Source organism: Eutrigla gurnardus (assembly GCF_963514095.1).
Source record: "Eutrigla gurnardus genome assembly, chromosome: 2".
NCBI lineage: Eukaryota > Metazoa > Chordata > Actinopteri > Perciformes > Triglidae > Eutrigla > Eutrigla gurnardus.
Window position 1 is genome coordinate 7,465,413 of NC_139916.1, and position 17,539 is coordinate 7,482,951.

Sequence of the window (17,539 nt, forward strand, 5' to 3'; positions counted from 1 at the left end):
ATTATTGGATTTTATTTAAACATGTAACAAGATGTAATTCTGTGCATTAAACGATGTATGCTTAATAAAAATAAATACACAAAACGTTGGTCTGTTACCACAGTATAAACAACATTTATTTGGAATTTCCTTTCATATTGTCTTACAAATATTATTGATACAAAACTTGTATAGGCCAACCACGAGGACTGAACCATCCGACTAAGCATTTACAATTCAGTGCACGTCTATTAAAATATAAGCTGCAGATATAGATTTTTTTTATAAGAGCCAGAGGGATTAACTTCACAATAACTAGGCCTTCTGTCAGAGTTTCAGCCTGTCTCTTTTATTTTAAAATGGCAGATGATATCAAATCATGATGGGGATATATATATATATATATATATATATATATATATATATATATATATATATATATATATTCATGTCATCAGCATATAGATAGATTGATGTTTTTTTGTTAGTTACATAAGTGTGTCAGTAAACAAACAGCAGAGGAAATTCCTCTGGGCCTGACGAGGTGTTAGTGGGTCTGGAGAGACGGGGAGGTCTGGAACCCGGTCTGGACTCTGGCAGGAATGGGTCCGCCTCTAGCTGCTCTGTATGTTCTCTCCTGTCCCTTTAATGAGGCGCTTGTGTCCCCTTTTCCCCGCCGGGCCCCGGGGCTTAGCGAAGGCCTGTTTGTGAGCGTGTTGCTTGGGATGGACCTCGTCGTACAGAAACTCCTCCGTCAGTTCATCTCCATTATCAATCTCCAACTGAAAGAAAATAAGCTCCAATGAAACATCGCACTGAACATAAATAACATTTATTAGTCAGCTTGAAGTTGTGAGGGGCTGAAACTAGAATTTTAGACATGCTGAGGTCCTCTAATTATTGTTTTTTCACACATTTTATATTAACAGTTCAGTTATATTTCTGTAAATGCTGTCTTTCAACATGATGATGTTATATCCGATCCCCTTCTATCCATCTGTTACCTTTTTAGCAATTTCCAAACGGTAATCTTTCTCCACTTCCTCCAGTAGTCGACTCTTGCAGCTGGAATACAACATCCGCTCCTTAATGCTACAGCTGTATCCGGGCATGGAGTATATAAACACTGCAGACAGCGGAACAGAACAAGACGATTCAGAAAAAATATAATAAAATGCCTCTTTTGATGTAGATCAGTGAATCTGGAGGGTCACAGATGATTAAAGGAGTAAAAAAAAAAGATCAAATATTTGTTAAATAAAATGTTCTTTCCTTTGTTTTAGCTTTTTTGTTGTTGTTGTGGTGCCATACAGTGTATGTCCACCTATTCAGGCCATATTATTCCAATAAAACAATGAGTAAAGGACAATCAATATGTGGTTGACCTGATCCCAGTCCACCCACAACGTAGCACTTTTCTATGATGACAAAGTGCAACAAACTCAAGGGAATGTGACAATTCTTAAAGTTAAACGTGAGTTATTAAACTAAGGATATGTCAAATGAAATCTTCTAGCCTGGAAGGCCCAGGTGAGCTGCATCAGGTGACCCTGCTGAGGTTGACCAGGACAGACTCCAAGGCAGCGGGAGGGGCTTCACACAAGTCCCAAGCGACCACTGCTTCATTTTAAGGGATACAGTCGGGAACCTACCGATGTAGATGATAGGGCATGCACTATTTCTTTCTCCCTGAAGGTCTCGGCATCTGCTGTCCAGGTGTTTGTTAAACCTCCGTGAGTGTGTGTGTGTGAGTGTGCTTGAACATCCTTAACAGATGTGAAAGGAAGAATCACATCAGAATCAGTGACATACCGACAGATTCCAGATAGTCTCCTTCGTGGGAGTGTTTATAGAGGAAGAAGTGATATCTGGGAGTGTCTTGAGGCACACGGCGGGGTAAATCCCGGGTTTCTGTCGGGTTGGAGTGGACCAGCTCGATTGTCTCCTTCTCTACATCCAACCTCTGAAACACAGTAATAATGCAGAGCATATATGATGCATGATGTTTGTTTTTTGTTTTTTCTTCCAGCAGTGACACTTTTCGTGAGTCAGCTCCCTCTTACATCCTCCGGCTCACCAGTTGTATGTAGTTGATGCGTTTTTGGGCAAGTTGCTGCAGGGCTCTTTTGGCCGTCTCCTTCAGTGGGAAGGCGAGACCCTGAAGTGTCTGGTGCTTACTCTCCACGCTGATCTCTGCCTTGACCTGCAGGGGGCAGCAAGCACACACATTCGTCATGACCCCAATGACCCAGACGGTGTTTCACGGGAGGATATATAGCTTTTTCTGTACTGAAGTACAAATGTATTTTCATAAATTATGATTTAATACGACCAATTTAAAGAGGATGTCTGTATCATCCCCCCCGGAAATCTGAATTCATATCAGATTTAAACATACAGTAAATAATGCATCAACATACCTTGACCCTGAAAAAGAAGTCCTGACTAAAAAAAACAAAACAATTTAGAACAAAGGAACTATATTACAGGCATGAGCTGACCTACATGCCACGATAACAACACCGCTGAGGGCAGGTTGACCTCTCACCTCTGTGATTTTGATCCTCCGGAGCTCCTGCTCGGCTAACGTGAGGGGGGCAGGACCTGAGCAGGATGACACATGATGATGGTAGCCCAGCAAACAGATGTCCTCCTAGTATTGCAAGCAAAACAACAAGCTCTTTACAGGCGGCATGAGACCTCTTAAACATGTCAGCACAGCGAAACAGACAGTTCCTGACCTCTGCCGTGCCAAACATCTCATACTTCACATGGCCACCGCCAAACTCTTTCTTCACCGTGGCACGGGTCGCAGCATACAGCATCTTTTGTTTTACCTGCAGCCAACAGAGGGGGAAAGAGATGTACTGTTTATTTCATGTTGTGATGGTTTTTCAGGAAAGATGGAACTGAAGACGGAATAGCTACATCGGTGGAGAAAGTATTCAGATCTTTTACTTATGAAAAAGTAGCAATACTACAGTGTAAAAATGCTCAATAACTTAAATAAAAAGAAATAAATAAAAGTACTTATTTTGCAGATTTTTTAACAGTCTTTATTTTTAACCTTTTAAATCTTTATAGTAACTTTTTTCATAATTTTATTCAACTTTATTAAGCTAAGCTTTTTAAAAAAATCTAATTTACCTAATTTGACCTAATCTGATTTTTTTTATCTATAGGATACATATCCATCCTTTTTATATGATTTTTAATATATTTTACTGCTTACAACTAGAAGATTAAGCTTTTGTTAACACCCAGAAGACCTTATTGACCTTAATTTGTAAAGGTTCACCAACGCAAAGCAAATATTCACCTTCGAAAATATTCGACAATGTTTCATCAATCACTGCTGAAATAACCACGACTGCTGCTTTACATGTTGTGAAAGAGAGTTCATAACGTCACCCAATTTTACCAAGCTGTATTCACTGTGAATAACAAGCTGCACATCGGCTGGTTTACTACAGCCATATGAAGCCAAACACGTTTTTGTTGTGATGTAATTGTAATAAATGGGTAAAAAGGATATATACTACATAATGACGACAATTTGCAAAAAGTCCCGAGTCAGCAAAGTGTGTATGTCTAGCTCCAGTATGTGGTGGAGAAAATGTGTTACGACATACCGGAGACTGATCAGGAGACCACGATATGAAGATCCACTCGTAGCCCTGTGCATTCTGGGAGTCGAGGCGGTACAGGATGTAGCAGGGCTCCTCGTCGTCCAGGAGAGGTAGCAGGAAGTGATCATAATCCTGGTCCCAGCTCTCTTCTGGCTCTCTGTAGGCCCCCAGCACCAGCTGCTCTGAAAACCAGATCACTACTCATCACATACCTCAGCCCCTATATGCAGCATGGCCTCTTCTCAGAGCAGATTGACACACAGAGTTCATGTTATAGTCTACATGTACATGTACGTAGACATTTCTAAGTATAAACAACTTAACGTGTATTCAGATCACGGCGTCCAAACAAGAATACAAAAGAATAATATTTTTTTGACATCATCTCCCAGCCGGGGCGATGATGTCAAAAAAATAAGTATTTGTCACATTTCAATTAAATTCAACAACTTGAACTTTTTCACTTTGTCTGTAGAATATATTACATTACTATTATATTATTAGTTAAAGCAACAATTCATGAACATTCCTAAATATTCTCAGAATAATTGAGTTGGATCAGCTACTCACTCAACCTGAGCGACTATTTGCAGGTGTATTTTTTTTATTTTTTTCATTATTGATTAAATTGACTATTATTTTTTCTGTTATTATATCAATGGTATGGTCTATAAAATGCTAAAAACTAGTGAAAAATGTTTCATTTCTCCCAAATCCACGGTGACACGTATTCAATTGACAGGATTAACACAACAAAACGTTTGAAACTTCTGGTTGATGATGACATTTTCTCAGACTGTAACTGTTTCTGCTCCATGTTCAACCGCCCACAAGGCCTCGTCAGACCACCACTTTGTGCGTAAAAATCATAAACACGAGGTCTCGCTGTCGAAAGAAGGAAAAGGCTAATTTCCAATTTGGCACGACAGGATGAAGATAAACCTCTCAACGGAGTTGACAAAACCTAACAACTTAATCCAAACTCTAATGGCTCGGAAATCACAAAACACACACATAAAGCCTGCTGTCCTTGTGGAGTGTAGGGGGATTTCCTGACCATCTCTTGGGGCTTGTTGCTATTCTGAGCCACAACACATTCCAGCTCTGCACACACACATACTTTCCATCGGCCATTCTCACTCAGTCCCCGTCTTTATTGGTCCACGTTAGTATCAGACCATTAAACGACCCACTTAGGGGGTCTACTTTTCCTTCACGTTCCAAACAAAGACATAACACCATCGGCTATTGGAGGGGGAGGGGAAACCAAGTGGCCAGAAGTGATGAAATCGGTCAGACTGATCTTGTTTCTCTTTTGACATTGGATGAACGGGGGGTGTCACTGGGCAGCATCAAGCCCCCGTGTCACGTCACATGTCGCTCAAAATAGCCGAGTGACGCCCTGGAAAGATCACACAGGCCTCACAATCTCCTCTGCCGTGAGACGGTCTGTCTCTGTAGCACCGAAATCATCTCTGCTGACATCACGCTTCAAATATGAGACGCCAGATATTTGATATGAGACGCCAGAAGTCCCAGAATGCATCTGTCATGAATCAGCGTTAGATACTAGGCCAGATCTAAACCTCTCATGGACATATGAGTCCACCTCCACAATCTGTTGCCTCACTGAGCCTGTTTGGATGCTCAGCTGACACACCGGAGGTCTGTTCACACTCCTCTTTTCCTAGAAGTTAGCTCGAGTTTGCAGCAGCGGTTTAGCAACTTTGTTTTGTGTTTGTGTACGAAGCCACGTTCAGTTATGATGCCCCGACGCAGTTCCTACTCGCGTCTAAACAATCTGAGAATTGAAAAAGTCAGAGAGCCAAGCATCGGATGTTTTTTTTTAAACAAACAAACTGATAGCCGGAAACACGTACTGCTGTTCTGAAGGCATCACCACAATCTTTATGAGACTCTTCTGACAATATTGTGTCTGCAAAGATGGTAGCGGGAAATAACCTCGCTCAATTCTGTAAACATGGAACAACAATCGGAAAACTAATTGTTTTTTTGTTTCTTTTTTCAACACAAAAATATTTTTGTATCATGTAATAAACAATGTATTTCATTTTTTTTTTTTACTCTTTTCAATTATTATTTTGTAAGAATGTGAGAATACATTCAGAGATGGAACTCTTAAATTTTTTTTAACAGAAACAATACTTAAAACTAAATGTTTCAAAGTAATTGATGATGACCTCATGACCCCCAGGTTGGAAAACATAGATTTATAGCTTAAGAACAAAGAGTTTATTATGCGTGAAAAAAGGGAGATGACTGGCGTTTTCAGCCACCGGAGGCGACTAAAGTAATAATCCGGTAAGTACCGATTTTATTATTATAAGGGGGTTCAGTGTTCACGCCTCCTCTCCACATAAGGACCACAACGGGTGATTAGTGATGACAAAAAGACATTTGAAAGGGTCATAACCCCCAATTTGAAGACTCATCCTTGCATAAGAACTTGTTTATGCTGATGACACTGACGTCTAATGTGACGAGCTCTGGACAGTTGCCCAACAGATTGTGTAAGATGTTTATTTTCTCAGATTCAAAGCAATCCACATAAGCTTGGAAATCAAATAAGTCGTTAAAACCTTATATGATATTCATTTTGACTGCTCCACCGTCCTGGGTCACTCACCGTCTTGGATGCGCACCTTGATGAGGCGCACCGCTCCGCCTCGGGCCCTGGCCAGGAAGTCCCTCAGCTCCGGCGTCACCACGAGTGCGAGAAACATGGCAGGTCAGCAGTCCCTTCCTCCCGCCCAGCAGCTCGGCAGCAGCAGGGGTGTTGAGAGACGGACAAGAAGGTGACGAGACAGGACTGGAGCTCCACGCCACCAGGCCCAAACGTTCAGTCCAGTCGGGAGACACTGAAGTCCAACCGGAGAAACAAGCCGATTTACTTCAGATTATGTGACTCGGTTGAGTTGGGAATATTGAAGAAGGGAGGATCGCTGAGTGTGTCTGGACTCGTTGAAGAAGTTCGACAGTGTGAGAAGGGATATCGCTCAAGTAACTAGGACAGTATCATGTGCACACAGACAGGGAACCTGATCACCTCTCTCCCAAATTTAGCTCCCAATGACAGAGTGCCCAGGCCCGGGTTACTGGCCTGCGACAGCCCCCCCCCCCCCCCACACACACACACACACACACACACACACACACCAGGAGGAAGAGACTTTGACCTGCAAACCTCATTACCAACTTCTGAGCCAGGAACAAGTCCAGTGTACCGTCACAAGCAAGCGACTGCTCTCATCTTGTATTTACTTCTATCATTTATTGTTTCAGCAAATTCACCAAATATCCTGCTGGTTATTAAAAACAGATCACAGTGATTTGGGCTGACGTGGAAGGGGAAATAAACAAACATTTGCAAAATAATTCAGCTGTTTAAGGAGCATGTTGATGTGGAAAGATTAGCCAACATACACAAGTTTGTCAATCTCAGTTACTTCAGACATGACGACCGTGATGGTCAACAGATTGTGCAAGATGATTTTGATGTGACAAATCACGTGGATACGGTGGCATTACCCCCGATCTCAGATCCTCACAGTTAAAACTAATGTAGGGTTCCTAATAACCCCGTTCAATATAAAATAATCTTATCTCACATATATATATATATATATATATATATATATATAGTGATTCACTTCATCTGTGTTTGAATCAGACATACAGTATGACTTGCAACATTGCCTCTCTCCATGACTTGTGTGCACAACAACACAATAATAAATGGACAAAACCAACGTCTTACAATCAAAACGGTTTTAATGTTAAATAGAAATATAAAAAGAACATAGACAAATGATCAATATCTGCAGACTAATTATTTACAATTTGAATAGAGGCAACACGACTGTCCCGACGCCGGCTTTTCACTTTGCCTTCGGCCTTCAACAGAAGCTTCGCCGTCACTCCGTCGTCATCACTCATCGATGGTCGGCAGCCAGAACGCCTGAAAGATGAGAAAGTATTGAAATGTTTTGTAACCTTGGAGCCATAATGTGATCGCTGAGGTTTTGTGTCGGCTATAAAAGGGTGATGGGTCTCATGGAAAATAAATTGAACAATAAACTGAATGACATGACGAGCTCACAGTCCCTCGCACGCAAAGAGGGAGGGACTGTGGGCGTCATGGTAACAAAAGAGTAATAATGTGACTATGAAGAAGTCCAAGAAGTTATCAGTTTAGTGACATCGCATTGCACAAATATGATATTGGTACTAAATTCCTAAAAAAACAACAGCAAATCTCAACCACTGGGAGGCTTCAGAGCGCTATCTAGTGGGCTGCTGAGGTACTGCCAATGGATAGATAAAATAAGGAATATACTTTGGTGGTAATTTGCAAAAAATAAAATATTATATATATAAAATATTATGTATATGGAAGGGGGTAAACAACAACAATTAAACTTCACAACTACAAAAGTAATCATTGAGGAATCTAGTTGCGGCTTTTTGTCCACCCCACCCCACTCACCATGTTGGAGCAGGCACTTGCAAACGTCATGAACTTGGGGTTGAACTGCAGGCAGGTAATCGGTCCCGTGTGCTTCCCGTCTAATAATGCAACCTTCATACCACTCTCTGCGTTCCACACGTGGATCTTTCCATCCTCAGAACCTGAAATATATGGACAAACAAATATCTGATGAAAACATGACCGGCACGGTTATATGACCAAGAACCTAAATGCTTTTCCATGTCCAAAGAATGGCATTACCCTTCTGTGACACCAGTGTGCAGAGCATGTATTTGTTTTAATGTGCAAAATGTTAGCTCTGCTGCAGGATTATGGAATTGACTTGTATTTTCATGGCTAATCATATTGTTTTTGTCCATGTATTGCTCCAGTAGAATTCAAAATCACTTGACATAAAGTTCCTTACATTAATTAAATGTATGAATCTTTTTCCAACACTGAGGAACTTACCGATCATAACAAACTGAGAATCCGGAGTGAATGATGCCTCCAGTGTTACACCTTTACCGTTGTTGTAGCCCTGTGGGTGAATGAATAGCATCCATGAGCAATTATGTCATCTACATTAGAACAACAGTGAACAATTTGTTAGGATTTCAGATCCTCCTCTTTAAAAAAAGAAATCTTTAAAACTCATTAAATACATTCATCGTTTAAATGTATCCTTGAATGGGGATGATTTGAAAGTGCCATGGTTTTCCAAACATTTTTAATTTTCAGACACCATACCCCGTGTTATTTCACACATTGTGCATGCTGATGAGTAATCCCTTACCCCAAAAGAATGTAGTACAGCACCCTTAAAGGCATCTAAGACGCGGAGGGCTCCGCCATTAGTAGAAAGAAGAATGAGTTTTCCGTCGTTGCTGAACTTGAGTCCTGTCCACTCACACGTCCGGTCGTACTGAAGCTTGAAGGTTGCAAAAGGACCCTGTTGACAAGAGGCGTTGTGAGTATTTTGCACCCATTATATTCAAACTAGGGGTGTGAATCTTTGGCTTCACAGTGATTCAATTAACGGTTAGGAAGTTGGAGATTACATTTTTTTTGGAGCGATTCGATTCTGTAAACCACGATTCGATTCATTTTAGCAGATCGATTTAGTTGAATCGGTAAGACTGACAATCGATTCACCGATGCATCGCATGAATCGTTACACTACTAATTCAAACGGTTTAAATTTGACTACTGGTATTTAACTTACCTTGTCAAACGATCGCAGATCATATAGTTTAACCATCTCTGAATTTATTCCTGCAGCAAAAATTAAACCCTCTGGATCAAAGGAGCACACCGGCTTCCCCTGCAAGTGCATCAAACCCTAAAAGGGACGGACAAGAGAAGGTCAATGACAGCTATATCATCATTCTACAGTTACATATTAGTGCAACACCAGTGGATGCCGACCAAAAAAAAAAAAAACTCACCTGGCAGTTTGGCGACCGCAAATCCCAAAGTCTGATGGTTTTATCTAATGAGCCAGAAATAAATGTGTCATCCACAGGAGACATGGAGAGCGATGTCACTCTGGTTACACACATAAAAAAAGAAAAACATGAGAACAGAGGAACTTTCAGCTGGTGCAATATGTGAAAGGTTAAGCGTCCTCACCTTTTGTTATGACCAGGAAAGTAGCGGATGTATTTGTTGTCATGAAGGGAAAGGTATCGGATTGTATCTTGAAAGACAAACAACACAGTTACCACGTCATATATCACACATGATCAGCAGCAACAAGAAACAAGCTGGCATCCAAACATGGGTGTTGATTACAGGCAGGTCTGATGAGTTGACTCGACCGTGGGCAAGGCAGTCACTTGTACAGTTAGCTCCTGTATGGGGCAGAATCACAGACCCTCAAACTGTACAAACAACTACCTCAGACCAAAGTGAGTGCGTCCCGCGATCCAGTAGTGGACCGTTCAGTCCAACACGCTGTACCCTGCAGCTTATAATGTATGCTTATAGAACAAACATAACAAAGAAAGATAATGTTTGCAATTGAAATAATACTAAATATGGTAATTTATGCAATTTAAATGTCTTCTCCTGTATCACAGTGTTCTTCTGTGGATGTATATGACAGTTGTAGCCGACTGAAATGTAAGACAAACTTATCTATTAGTTTGGCCCTATAGTCCCATTATAAACGACTTCAGGCACAATGAAACACCACACATATCAGATATCACATTATGATTACAGTCCAAAAAACAATGCGATATTTGTTTAGTTGACAAATTCCTCATTCAATCAACAATATTTACATCGTGTGCATCAACATACCATCGATTTTGTTGGAACTGTAGACCACAGTGTTTGCAGCATGCGTGTATCTGATCAGATCCACTCCATATTTTTTGCTGTAGAGAGTCCTCTTGGGTCTGCCATAAATCAGATTACATGAGGGGTAAGCAAATAAGCATTCGAATCACTGAATGACATCAATCAATAATAATACATTTACTACTATGTTGCGCACTTGTGTACTTATTGTGCAATAAATGTCTTCCCTTATTCATCACGTATTTGTTTTGGTCTGTATCATGTTAGAAAACGATAAAAAATATTATATAAATATATAATTTGCTTGTTTTTGCCCCAAACCCTAAAATGGTCACGTTCCATATATGTAAAAAAAAAGAGAGAGAAAAGCAGCAAATGTTCACATATTTGTGAATTACCGAAATGGTTGGCGTTTCTCTGAATTAATTGACTATTTATGAGCATTTTACTCAAACATACCTAACAACTGCTTGCCTATTTAATTTCAACAGATTGTGCTCTATATGCAACAATGCGGTTTGGCTACCATTACAAAGCATATTACTAATACTTTAAGGCACTAAAACGGACAGGATTCATATTTCTGTGCTTAGCAACAGGAATTGTACGTCTCACACAACACTGCCGAGCATTATCGCAGCGCAGCAGGCCTCGCTAGCTAGCATAGCAGCTAACGCTAGCTTACGTCAAAAACAATGGGGGAAAAGGAAGAGAAAAACAATCTTACTTTCCCTCTTGGCAGTCGTACAAGACTAAGGAATCGTCGTCGCTGCTGGAAATGATTGTTTCTCCGTTCGAACTGAAGTCGAAACAGTTAATTTTGTCTGAGTTTTCCCGAAACACCTTAGCAACTCGGAAGCTCCGCAGCACATTGTCCGTCAGCTTCATGGTGGCCTCTTGTCTGCCTGAGGGGAAGCGGGCCCTCGTTTCACTTTGAATCGGCGTACAGATGTCACTCGCTTCGATTCCGATTTATATACACATGAACTGCAATGCTCGCACTTCTTTCTCAAAGAAGTATAATTCAAAAACGGCGACGAAAGCCCGCCTGCGATACTTCTGATCCACGGGAGTGACGAGGGAGGGAAAACCAAGCACCGCCTTCGCCACGTCGGTGACGCGCATCTCCGTTGTAATCGGACACCTCGCTATGTGGGAGTTATCGCGATAGTTCAACTCTTCACGAATCGCCGAGATTCATATATCCGCGAGAGAGCTGATTGGTCAAGTAGGCGGTGCTTATCTCCAAGTTGGGGTCTTATCGGGAACATACCATAACCTGCTCCGGAGCAGCAATATAGCTCTCCAGCGTATGTTGCCATGGTGATCTATCCCGGTAAGAAGTGAACAAGCGTCGAAGGACGAAAACCCAGAGTTAGCGCTGAAGTTACCTCGCTAAGCCCGAATCCTGCTTCGTAGTACAGGCCTCAGGCCTGGGGCGGACGAGCTCGTCTGTTGATATGTTGCATGTTTGTGGTCAAACAACTCTCTAAACGCGTTTGACTGTGAAAAACGCAGAAACTCGAGCCTGTTCCGAAAAGTTTTTTGACGGACGAAAGTTTCGGAGTCGGAGTTAATTTATATCACCAACCCTCAGTATGCAACGTGCCATTTCTCTGTTTCTATTCTTCCTCAAAATAATCAACATACTTTCCTTTTATTCTGTTATATACTGTAGAAGCGCAAAAACAAAAAGCAAAAAACACAACTGAGTGACCTGAAAGGGTTGGACAACTGACCGATGCACAGCTGGAGACCAGTGGTGAATCATTACACACAGTCAATCATTCACCAGAAGGTACATAAGGCCCCCCTCGGGTTTCAGCTCCACTACCTGACTGCTGAGCTGAAGGGCATGTAACAGGCTTCATATCACATTCAAAGGTAGGCCTCATGAGTCTTCAAAACACCATTTTAGTGGGAACTGTGGAACTGGTTTAGGATTACAGGTTTAGGTTTTGGTTGATTTAAACTTGAAAAGGTGGGCAATCTTCTGGGACTACTTTTTCTTCCTTTGCACATTGTTATATTTGATGTGGTATTTTTTTAAATAAAATGTTTTTGTGGTTTTTATAAACTATGACTTTTTACCTCCTCAGGCAATTTCTGCTCAGACCTCCTGACTTGTCCATGGCCCGTGTTCTTTCCTTTTTACGACCTCAGCCTTTTCTGGCCCAGGTGTGCCGGAGGAAACCTGCATTGTGCAAAATGTCAATGGACTCACGGGCACGCAAGGTGTTTGCAGCGGCGGTGGAAGCCGTGCAGCCGGACACGGTGGTCCGGCAGAGCATAGAGCGCAGAGAGGACTCGGTCACGATCAGTGGTCAGACATTCACACTCGAGCACAACCTGCATCTGGTGGGCTTTGGAAAAGCTGTACTGGGCATGGCTGCTGAGGCAGAGAGGATTATGGGGGATCACTTGGTGAAAGGTGTAATAAGCGTGCCACACGGGATTCAGCAGACATTACAGCAGCACGGAAAAGAGTAAGCAAAAGCCTTAAAAGTATTAAGTAAAAAAAGTAAAATGTAAGATTAAGCAGCATAATAGAATTTCTCACTTCCACCACAGCCACCTCTTGTTAAAAGAAAACAGCCACATCAGAGTGATGGAGGGAGCTAAACACAACTTGCCCGACATTGATGCCCAGAAGGCAGCTGAAGAGATCAAGCGCTTAGCCAGTGAACTGACGGAGAAAGACCTGCTACTCGTACTGATTTCAGGTAAAAGCATATCATCTTTTTTTTTTTTTGCCTTCACAAAATCCCACCGTATAAATGTAAATCTCTAAAACAAGGCGGTGACACTGTGTCTAGGTGGAGGCTCTGCGCTGCTACCTGCACCCATCCCGCCAATCTCACTGCAGGAGAAACAGGACGTTACCCGCAAACTTGCAGGTGCGGGCGCCACTATTCAAGAGCTGAACACAGTGCGACGCGCCTTGTCTCTCTTAAAGGGTGGAGGGCTTGCACATTTTGCTCACCCAGCTAAGGTAATGTTTTTCTTCAAACAGCTTCATATTGCAGTGGTAGAACTCATTCCAGCATTGCACTCTGAATATCACGCCTCTCATCCCTTCTTCCAGGTGGTTTCGCTGATATTGTCCGATGTAATTGGGGATCCTCTGGACTTGATAGCCAGCGGCCCCACAGTGCGTGGTGAGGTGTGGCCTGAAGAGGTTTTGTCGGTTCTTGAACGTTACAAGCTGTTGAACTCCCTACCCGCCTCAGTAAAGGAAGTTCTCGGCAGACCAAGTCATATGTGGAGGGAGACCAAAGATGAATCCGATACATCAGGGCACGTTGTCAACACTGTGATCGGCTCCAACAGCATTGCCCTAAAATGGGCAGGTCGCCGTGCTCGGGAGTTGGGCTTCCGCCCGGTTGTGCTGGCACCGGGAGTGTGTGGCGATGTAAGGTCAGTCGCCAGACTGTACGGCCTCCTGGCCCGCTTTGCCTGTTCTCCAGAGGAACCTCCTCCAAAGATTGCCACAGACCTGCTGAGCCTGGGGCCTGAAGTGGGTGTGGAGAGCTGGGACCTCTGCCGTACCATGCGGGTCTTGGAGGAAGGCCGCACAGAGGGTTGGGGTTCCACGTGCCTGCTGGCTGGAGGGGAGCCCACCGTCGAGCTGACAGGCAAGGGGCGTGGGGGTCGAAACCAGGAGCTGGCTCTGCGAGTGGGACTGGAGCTGAGAGGCCTGAACCTCCCGAATGGCCCTATGTTCCTGAGTGGTGGAACTGATGGTCAGGACGGACCCACCGAGGCAGCAGGGGCCATCACTGATGGGGGGTTGTATGAAGAGGCACAAGCACAGGGGTTGAACGTCGCCGACTACCTTGCCAACAATGATTCTTACACTTTTTTTACACGTCTTTCCGATGCGCAGCGCTTACTCGTACCTGGCCTGACCTGCACCAATGTGATGGATGTACACATGCTACTTATTCCGCCAATTCCTATTGACAGAAAATAATTCCAAAGCTCATAAAATATATCGATATAAGTACAGTGGAGGGGGATAAATATTTGATGATTGATTCAGATTTGCATTGATTAACTGTTGTTTTTTTCTCAGTTCCACAAATATAACTCTTTGTAAGTGTACATGAAAACATGACTGATATCGCTTCATTCAATTCTATGAATATTAAATAATCTAAAATATGTTGACGAATGTGTTTTTTATTGACTTATATTACTATGTACATCATTACATTTCTGTAAGTACACGCTGCAGTACAATATATTGTACTACTAACTAGTATTATAACTTCTCAGATATAATGGCTGATTGCAAGTTGGTTCATACAACACACAAAGTATTAACCTCCCCTTTAACTTTTTCATATTTAAAAAAAATAATAGATTTTACTATTTACATTTGACATTTTAACTGAAAATAAAACTGTCAAAATGAAACAAATTGATGAGTACAAATATATAAAAACAATTTATTCTCAAGTCAAGAGGCACCTTTGGCAGTAACTGCTGCTAGCTTTGAATCCCCCACTACGGATAGGTTGGTTTCACTGTTGCATTTCTTTTAAACCCATTATTCTTTGCAAAACTGCTCAAGCACTTTTGAATGACATTGGAACGGCATGAACAGCATCTTCATGTCCTCCTGCTTCAAATTTTGGACACAACAGGACATTAACATAGTTGTTTTCAAGCCATTTTGGCTTTGTTTACAGCTTTTCTTCCTAAATGAATGGCGCCACAATTGATGAAGCATCAGGGCAAAGAGGTTGAACAGTGTCTTCATTCTCAACAACCAGTTACAGTGACATTGGACAACTGCACCACAGTGTTGTCCTCATTAACACTCGGAGCCCTGTAAGGTTTTACATCCTTTACCTTTTTATTTTTACAGATTTCCTAAGAATGTTCTTTTGTCTTCATGATGTAGTGTTGCCAAGGAATTAGCCGATAGTTTTTTCAGATAAATATTGTAGAACAATGTGTCACACCTGGATTATACGGTAAACTGTGCACTGCAGTTATGTCAGATATAGGGTGAATGTGCTTGTGTTTAATATCATTGCTTTAATTCAACCTAATTTGTAGAGATTTGTTCTCACTTTGACAGTTTGCTATGAGTCAATGTTCAAAAAGAAATAATGAAATGGGAAAAAGTCAAAGGGGGGGTAAACACTCTAATGAGGCACTCTGCATCTCATTAAGTTCACACAATGCTCCTTACATGGTATGAGGAAGAATTCAAAAATCATGGAAGATGCATTACATGAACTGCTTTTCGTGGATATATATTTGTACACACACACCAAAATACTGTCCGTTGTTCCATCATTCAGATCAAGTCAAATTATTTTTGCTCATGGTCAGCATTGAATGTTACGTCCGCTTATTCTGCTTATCATCACAGTGTTCTTAAAGCACCCTCAGTTCACACACAAACCCATCAGATCAATATTTGTCTTTAGAGTAAGGTTCTGCTCAATATCCACCTTTGACAAAACCAAAAATAAATACCTCACAGCACTGCGTAGTTGACTTAGTGAATCAGTGTGTAGCCGTCGGCCTGCATAACCCGACCTTTCTCCGGAAGGTGCAGCCACCTTGAATGCAACAGAAGATGCTTTATTATCAGCAAAACTTCAGGGTGCATTTAATGTCCCGTCACAGGCGTCCAGCTCTCGCTTGGATAAAGTCCAAAGTCCTGCACCGTTGTCCTGTTAATCTCGATGAGTCTTAGGGGCATCTCCTGCTTTGCTTTCCCTGCAGGAATAACACATTACTAACAAAACCATTTAAAAAGAGCAATAACAGGAAATGCACTGTAAGTATGATACAACATTTATAACGCTACTATACAGCCCCCTCCCCCCAAACCCATATATTTGCTATAAAAGTTGCAGCTTCAGTGGAGAATACATAATTGCCCTGATACACTAGCTTTTGCACCTATGCAGCTTTAGAGCTCCAGGCTGGCTGTAATGTTTGAAGCGACATGCATGATGGGACACTTACCATCCACTCAGGTGAGGCGCCGTGTCAGGTGTGGCTCCGTTCTGTCCGGTACCTGAGCATCAACACCAACAGACAGACATGAAGCCAACGTGGCTAGTGCTAGCCCCTCATTTAAACAAGCGATGCAGCGATAAAACCGGGAGAAAACTCACCTTGCCGATAATACATGTCGTTGACCGTGTTGCCGTAGACTTTCCATGCGAAGTGAATGGCGATAAGGCTGAAAATCAACCAGCTGAGTAGTATTTTGAATATGCAGACCCTCATGTCGTTGGCGAGCCAGTCCTCGACAAATTCGGACAGGAACGACAAGCAGCTGTCAGCGATGCGGGACAAAAACTCGAAATCCCACGGCTCCTCCATGGTCGCTCGGTGTAGGTGACGTCAGATCAATAGCGGGCACTCTTCATCCGATGTGTGATGTCAAAAACATCGCCTTGGCTTCGGTAACGTTAGCGAATGACACCCAGATACGAGAAGAGCCTCGCCATATTCCCTACCGTTTGTTTGTATCAGCGGCGAGGGTTGAAGAACCGGACGTGACGTATGGTACGTTTCGCTAATTCGCAACGACAACATCCGCCAAAGACAGTTTTAGCAAAAAATAAACCTTTATTAATCCCACAGTGAGGACATTTAAAGGGTTACAGCAAACCCTCAGACTTCTTCTTAAGATAGATGACATATGTTATTATGTCATGTATCAAAAATACACCCTGCTGCCAGGAGTGATCGAAAGAGATCGATAGAGCAGAGCGAAGCTAACGCTTAAACCTAGCATTTTCTAGCTAGCGCCAGCAGGCCGGGGCAGTAGTCCGTGTAGTTGAGCAATGTTGGGACATTTAATCTATCCGGCAACACAGAGAACTCCTCCGAGAAGTCTAATTAGTTTTGTCCCTAAGATGTTTGAACACTATGAGATCACACCGAGGGGCATGTGAAGCGTTGTGGCTAATTAACTGCTGGCTACGTTAGCTAGCATATCGAAATGCCCCCTCATTATCTTTGCTGAAAAATAAAACGTGGCCATCCCTGGTTTATATTTGTATCAAAGAAATTGAAACAATCAGCACATATTTACTTCAAAAGCGGTCGAAACACTTTGTACAATTAGCTTACCCAGCTAAACTGTACCGTCTTACGC

At 42.3% G+C, this 17,539-nt stretch overlaps 4 protein-coding genes across 4 annotated transcripts; 1 reads left to right on the forward strand and 3 right to left on the reverse strand.

Annotated features, from left to right (window-relative positions):
- Positions 1-445: 445 nt before the first annotated feature.
- twf2 (twinfilin actin binding protein 2) lies at positions 446-6,629 on the reverse strand. Its single transcript, XM_084029754.1, has 8 exons — positions 6,256-6,629; positions 3,612-3,790; positions 2,721-2,816; positions 2,528-2,632; positions 2,057-2,182; positions 1,792-1,942; positions 984-1,105; positions 446-761 (listed from the first exon to the last, which is right to left on the reverse strand). The coding sequence occupies exons 1-8, from the start codon at positions 6,350-6,352 to the stop codon at positions 594-596; spliced, it is 1,044 nt and encodes a 347-aa protein (XP_083885880.1). The 5' UTR covers positions 6,353-6,629; the 3' UTR covers positions 446-593.
- Positions 6,630-7,382: 753 nt separating this feature from the next.
- On the reverse strand, positions 7,383-11,503 carry wdr82 (WD repeat domain 82). Its single transcript, XM_084030365.1, has 9 exons — positions 11,132-11,503; positions 10,405-10,502; positions 9,730-9,796; positions 9,546-9,645; positions 9,323-9,439; positions 8,894-9,049; positions 8,569-8,638; positions 8,116-8,258; positions 7,383-7,587 (listed from the first exon to the last, which is right to left on the reverse strand). Exons 1-9 carry the CDS (start codon positions 11,290-11,292, stop codon positions 7,558-7,560), a joined length of 942 nt encoding a protein of 313 aa, XP_083886491.1. The 5' UTR covers positions 11,293-11,503; the 3' UTR covers positions 7,383-7,557.
- Positions 11,504-11,609: 106 nt separating this feature from the next.
- Positions 11,610-14,548, forward strand: glyctk (glycerate kinase). Its single transcript, XM_084030355.1, has 6 exons — positions 11,610-11,740; positions 12,083-12,288; positions 12,504-12,890; positions 12,976-13,127; positions 13,221-13,396; positions 13,490-14,548. The coding sequence occupies exons 3-6, from the start codon at positions 12,535-12,537 to the stop codon at positions 14,375-14,377; spliced, it is 1,572 nt and encodes a 523-aa protein (XP_083886481.1). The 5' UTR covers positions 11,610-11,740; positions 12,083-12,288; positions 12,504-12,534; the 3' UTR covers positions 14,378-14,548.
- Positions 14,549-15,650: 1,102 nt separating this feature from the next.
- On the reverse strand, positions 15,651-17,464 carry tcta (T cell leukemia translocation altered). The gene is made up of 3 exons (XM_084030377.1): positions 16,548-17,464; positions 16,396-16,447; positions 15,651-16,143 (listed from the first exon to the last, which is right to left on the reverse strand). The coding sequence occupies exons 1-3, from the start codon at positions 16,756-16,758 to the stop codon at positions 16,101-16,103; spliced, it is 306 nt and encodes a 101-aa protein (XP_083886503.1). The 5' UTR covers positions 16,759-17,464; the 3' UTR covers positions 15,651-16,100.
- Positions 17,465-17,539: the final 75 nt, after the last annotated feature.